The sequence below is a fragment of the Amblyomma americanum genome, chromosome 10, assembly GCF_052857255.1.
Source record: "Amblyomma americanum isolate KBUSLIRL-KWMA chromosome 10, ASM5285725v1, whole genome shotgun sequence".
NCBI lineage: Eukaryota > Metazoa > Arthropoda > Arachnida > Ixodida > Ixodidae > Amblyomma > Amblyomma americanum.
Window position 1 is genome coordinate 130,621,759 of NC_135506.1, and position 6,246 is coordinate 130,628,004.

The 6,246-nt window shown below is 53.2% G+C and overlaps 1 protein-coding gene across 1 annotated transcript; it reads left to right on the forward strand.

Annotated features, from left to right (window-relative positions):
• Positions 1–1,159: 1,159 nt before the first annotated feature.
• LOC144106529 (uncharacterized) lies at positions 1,160–5,816 on the forward strand. The gene is given in 4 exon segments (XM_077639376.1): positions 1,160–2,886; positions 2,888–3,117; positions 3,120–3,658; positions 4,361–5,816. Coding segments are annotated over 4 exon segments (3,321 nt in total). The 5' UTR covers positions 1,160–1,432; the 3' UTR covers positions 5,459–5,816.
• The last annotated feature ends 430 nt before the right edge of the window (positions 5,817–6,246 follow it).

Sequence of the window (6,246 nt, forward strand, 5' to 3'; positions counted from 1 at the left end):
CTTTCAGGGGCCTGAAGGTCCCGAATTACGTGTGCTATGATCCCGTTCTTACCAGGTGCAGCCTATATCAAAAACAATTCAAAGTATGTAAGCAGTGCGGAACGGTGGGTCACAGCTGCGATGTTTGTCCAAACCCCCACGTGAAAGCTTGCTTCGCTTGCGGGGCCGCTGACCCCAAAAAAGATCATAGATGCACCCCCACTTGCAAATTGTGTGGAGGGCAACATCTGACCGGTGCCAAGGTTTGTAAGAATAGGTACAAGACCCCATACGTAGTTAAAAAGAGGCAATGGGAGCGCAAGATGGCCGAACTACAAGCGCAGAAGCCACAACTAACTTCTCTCAGAGCTGAGGGATTTCCATCGCTGATGTCAAGACCTGTAACACCTGCCGGCCCAGCTGGTGGCCACGCGTCCGTATCAAAGAGCAGGGTCAGCAAGAATAGACAGCGTAGCGTTAGCCGTAAGCGATCACAATCACGTGACCGCGTGAGCTGGGCCGATGCAGCAAGGCACGATGCCAAAAAAGCACAGGGGGGTACCACCACCACCACCACCACCACCACCACCTCTAATAGCCCCGCAACCTGTAAGACCGTTAGCACCATCAAGAACGCCGACGGCAACAACAGCAGGTCGAGGGAAGACGAGGTGATGAGGACGTTGAAGGAAGCCAACGAGGCCCTCCGGCGCGAAAACAACGAGCTCATGATGAAAGTGAGTAGGCACGAGGCCACTATTAGCAAGATGGCAAACGAGATCGCGACAATCAAGAGCCTTATGACTACTCATTTCACCAGCAACGAAACACCCCAGTCAGTATTATGTGACATCACACCGGGTAATCACAGTGCTGTACCACCAACATCTGCCGAGAAGGAACCGGCACCCAAGAGACGGGCAATCGAGAACCCGAAGGAGCGGAAGCTTAATGACCGGGTGGACAACCTGAAAGATAAGGTTGACCACATCGAGGAACATCTCGACGGGCTCGACGATTATATTAAAACAACCTTCACCAAGATGATTAACGACAAGTTCGCCGCCATTGAGCTGACGTGTCAGCAGTTAACGAATGCAATACAGCAAATAACGCAGCAGTACAATCCGCAACAATCATGGCCGCTTCAGCAGCAGCACCAACTACAACAATAGTGAAGGGTATCGTGACCTGGCACTGGAGCTGTAAGGGTTTCGCTAGTAAGAAGGCAGTCTTGCAGCAACACATAACACAAGTAGCACGCAAGCCCGACATCATCCTGATACAAGAGACTCGCACTGATGCGGTATCGCTACCTGGTTATCGGGTATACGCCAAGTCTCCGAAGGTCACCGGTGGTAGAGGGATATGCACATTGGTTCGCAAGGGACTCACCTTCATTGAGCATGAGTTGCAAAACAGTAAAATTGAATACACTTTCATCGAGGTCGTCATGGGCAAGAAAAAAAAGAACAGCACTTTTCTGTTCAACGTCTACAGCAGCCCTTTACACAAGAAACAGAAATTCAAGACGCTCCTTCACATAGCAAGCACCGTGGCGGGGAATCACAGGCTCGTCGTCTGCGGGGACTTCAACGCGGCGCACCCGGCATGGGGATATAACAAGCAATTGGCCAAGGGGCACGACCTGTTCCAAGACACAATAGACCTGGGCTTCACCCTCATCACAGACCCGACTGATCCTACGAGGATTGGGAACTCTGTGTCCAGAGACACGACGCCGGACCTCACGTTTGTGAAGAACGACGAGAAGGGCAGTATCTCCTGGCACATAACGGGGTGTGAGCTCGGTAGCGACCACTACATCGTAGAGGTCATCATACCAGAGGAGATCAAGGCCTCGCAGGACACCAGAAAACATAATTTTACGGATTGGGATGCCTTCCGTAGCCTATTACCAACGGGGGTGGAGGAAATCGAGAACATAGCAGAATGGTCAGTTCATATCGCCGGGAAGATCAAGGAGGCGACCAAGGTTATAGAAACGGATGAAAAGGTTGACAAGGTTGACAGCCGCCTGGCGCATTTAATCGCGGCAAAGCACTCTATCCTAAATAGATGGAAGAAGCAACGACTCCACCGGCGCCTCAGGAAGAAGGTGGCGGAGCTGAATCGCGCCATCGAAGCCCATTGTCGGGTGCTCTGCACGCAACAGTGGAACGAAATCTGTAGCGCCGCAGACGGCCAAATGCATTGCGGTAGGACCTGGAACTTATTGCGGCATCTGCACGACGAGACTAAAACAAAATCCCACCAACGCGACCGCCTCGCAAAGATCATTTACAGATCAGTCAAAGAATACGGGGAACCCGAAGTAATCAGACGTATAGACAGCAAGTATCTCCACATTACACCCACGGGTAGCCATCCCGAGTACAGCGGTCAAGCTAACGAGAAGCTGGACCACGACATCAGCGTCGAGGAGGTTCGAGCGGCCCTGCACCAACTAAACAGCAGGTCAGCGGTCGGCCCAGATAATATCTCGAACAGAGCACTCAAGAACCTCAGCGATGTGGCGATCCAGAACCCCACCGGTTATTACAATAAGTGCTGGAGGGCGGGGTCACTGCCCCAGCAGTGGAAGACTGCCAAAACAATCCTTATTCCCAAACCAGGCAGGCCACCGAACACGGACAACCTCCGGCCCATCTCGCTCACGTCCTGCGTGGGCAAAGTGTTGGAGCACGTCCTCATGTGTAGGTGGCAGGATTACCTGGAGGAGTCGGGACTTTATCCCACTACGATCATCGGGTTTCGCCGTTCCCTCAGCACCCAAGGTGCGATGATTCTCTTGAAAAACGATATCATTGACGCTGATACCCGAACGAAAGAAAACAAGGCTATCTTAGGGCTGGACCTGCAGAGCGCCTTCGAAAAAGTGAAACACTGCGATCCTAGCCCAGGTGTCCACACTCAACATGGGCACAAGAACGTACATTTACATCAGAAACTTTCTGACGGGGCGGACTACCGAGCTCTACGCCGGAGATCTACGGCTCCAACCGAAAAGGCTCGGCAGTGTCGGGACCCCCCAGGGCACGGTCATCTCCCCGTTGTTATTCAACCTCGTCATGATCGGGGTGGCCAAGCGACTCTCTCGAGTTGAGGGGGTACGGCACACTATGCCGATGACATCACGCTGTGGGTTCCGGGAGGCAGCGATGGTCACATTGAGACTACCCTGCAAGAAGCCGTCGACGCGATTGAAGACCAGCTAAACGGATCCGGATTGATCTGCTCACCGGCCAAGTCAGAACTCCTGGTGTTACCACCAAAGTACGTCAGACGTAACAAAAGCGAACCGAGGGATTACGAGGCCATCAAGATCGTCACGAGGAACAATCAAGTGATCCCTGAGGTCGATAAAATCCGGGTGCTTGGCATGATTATAGACAAGCGACGGGGCAACGGCGAGACCATTTCCCGTCTTACAGCCAAGATTACCAACGCAATACGCCTCATCCGACGAGTCGCCAACCGCAAGGCCGGTATGAAAGAAGAAAGTTTGATTCGGCTTGTGCACTCCTTCGTAGTTAGCCACGTCACCTACGTTGCAGCCTTGCACAACTGGATGCAGTGTGAAAAGAATAAGATCAACGGCCTCATACGCCGAGCTTACAAGGCGGCGCTCGGCCTTTTCGAGTGTACGGACACCGATGTGACGATTCGTGCACATGCACCGGTGCCACGGCGAGCCGGTCAGTGACTTTTCCTGGAGACGGTTGGCCGCGCCGTCCTGGGGTCGGGTCGCAGCGGAGAGACATGACCATATTTGGGTGTGGCGGAGAAACATGACCATATATGGTAACCGTCGACGGCCCTGTCGAACGACGCTTGAGTGTCCCCGTCATTATGCACCCCTCGAGAGCCACGGGGGAGTGGACAAAGGCGCGGCCACGGCTGAAGAAAGAGGCAAAGGCTTTAAAAGCGGAAGCCGACGGGAGGAAGGGGGAGAGCGATCGGGGCGAGTGGACGAGAGGGCCGGAGACGGAGCGAGGCAGAAGACTGGGGCTGCGCATTGACCTGAGCCCGGGGTCTAGCCGTCGCTAACGTTCGACCTTCGCCAACGCGCCTCCACGCCTGGCAGCTCATCCAACGACCAGCCGAGAACGAGGGCAGCACAGCCACGAGGAACTCCCAGCCCGGCCGCTGCAGACAACCAGCCATTCATCGAGCCCGTGCCACACCACGCTGACTCAGCCCCGGCGACGACAAGCCCAGCTTCTGTCCCGTAAGCGGCATCGAGCCAGATGCTTTAATTAAATCTCTTCAAAATCATTTTGGAGTCTGTGCATCAATCTCCTCATGCCCAGTGTGGACCCAGGGCCATTTTAAGAAACTGGTTCATCACACCAACAAGCTCCTGAAACTCGGGGTCCACAATACCCTTGAGGAACTTGCGGAAGCGCAACAGACTGCCCAGCTGGAGCGGCTCTCTATGACCGAGGCCGGTAGGCGTATACTTCATTACTTGGGCTTCACGCCCAGGTTGAAAAAGGCCACCTGTGACGTTCCTGTTCCTGACGGGACCCGATGCCGGAATCGGGTAGACCTCATCCCGATAAACATGAACCCTGAGTTTAATAAGGAGCGAAGAGCGGCGAGGGCCAAATTCCTCATCGACTTTCATGCCAAGGATGCGCACGCCAGGTTCGTGGATGCGGCTGAATACCAGGGAGACCACACGGCGTTCGTAGCTACTGTCATCGATGCGTCATCAGGCGCCACGAAGGCAGCGGCAAGCTTACGGGTCCCAGAGGCATGTCAGGCGGAGGAGGTAGCCATTGCCTTGGCCATTGCCGACCCCGGATGCCAAACGGTGCTGTGTGATTCCCGAAGTGCAGTGCGGAATTATGCCAAGGGCAAAGTGTGCGGTGAGGCTGTGCGCGTTCTGTGCTCGACTGACCTACAACGGGAAGAGAGGTATGTCAGACTCAGGTGGTTCCCGGCGCATGCGGGCAACGATGCGTCGGAGAAGCACGCTAACCACAACGAGACGGCACATGCAGTGGCGCGAGCGCTAACCAACCGCGCCGCTGCAACCGACCGTCCAACGTGGTGTAGTGCCAAAGACCACATGACAACATTCAATGAACTTACGCAGTTTTACCGCCTCGCTCGAAGGACTTTCCCACCCCCACACCCGGGACTGAGCCGAGCGGAGGCGGTGCTGTTTAGACAACTACAAACTGGTTCTTTACCAACCCCGGTGTTAATGACTCATCTATACCCAAACTTATATGATAGTGATGTGTGTCGCGTGTGCCAGCGGGAGAGGGCAACTCTGACGCACATCCTATGGGACTGCACAAAATTCCCCGACGAGGCTTCTAAAAGCATAACGATTCCGCCGCGACTCGCGGCTGCGGCGGAATGCTCTGACCGTGACGTGCAAACCTGGGCCGTCCAGCAGGTCTCGGCGGCTCTTGAGCGACAAAGGCCTCAGATCCTCCGCTGATTTGCCGCCTGGGCCCCCGTCACGGCGCCATTAGGTCATGATGCCATTAGGCCATGACGTAAATAAAGTTGTTCCTCCTCCTCCTCTAATCGTTCTCAATTTGTTTCTTTCAACGGAAGAAATTCTAGAATAGCAGACGTGTACTCAGGAGTTCCACAGGGTTCTGTATTGTGTCCCTTGCGTTTCTTGATTTTTATTAACGACTTACCTTGTGACATCACCTCTAACCTACGTCTGTATGCTGATGACTGCGTGTTATATCACAAAATTATATGCCTCGATGACCACTTACGCCTTCAGAAATCATTCTCAGAATTTAGCTCTTGGTGCGACACATGGCAAATGACGATTAACATCCGCAAAACCGTTGTTATGACTCACTAACAGAACAGCACCTTCCGTATTTACTTACAAAACAAGGAATACCCCTATCCGGAGCGTGAATCAATACAAATTCCTTGGTCTTCTTTTTACACCGAACATGTCATGGTCTAAACATGTAAACTTAATAACCTCAAAGGCACTTAAAAAGTTGAGATACCTGCGTCGCGCAATAAAAGCTGCTCCTAGATATACTAAACTACTAATGTGGAAGTCGCTAATCCGTCCGCTACTTTAATACGCCTCTCCTGTCTGGAACCCGCATAAACAACGCGAAATTAATCAAATCGAGGCAGTTTAGAAAAAAAGCCATTCGCTTTATATACCACAGGTTTGATAAGGATTTCTCGCCTTCCACAGCACTTTCATCACTGGGCCTGCAACTGCTCTCAGCTCGACGAAGAGCT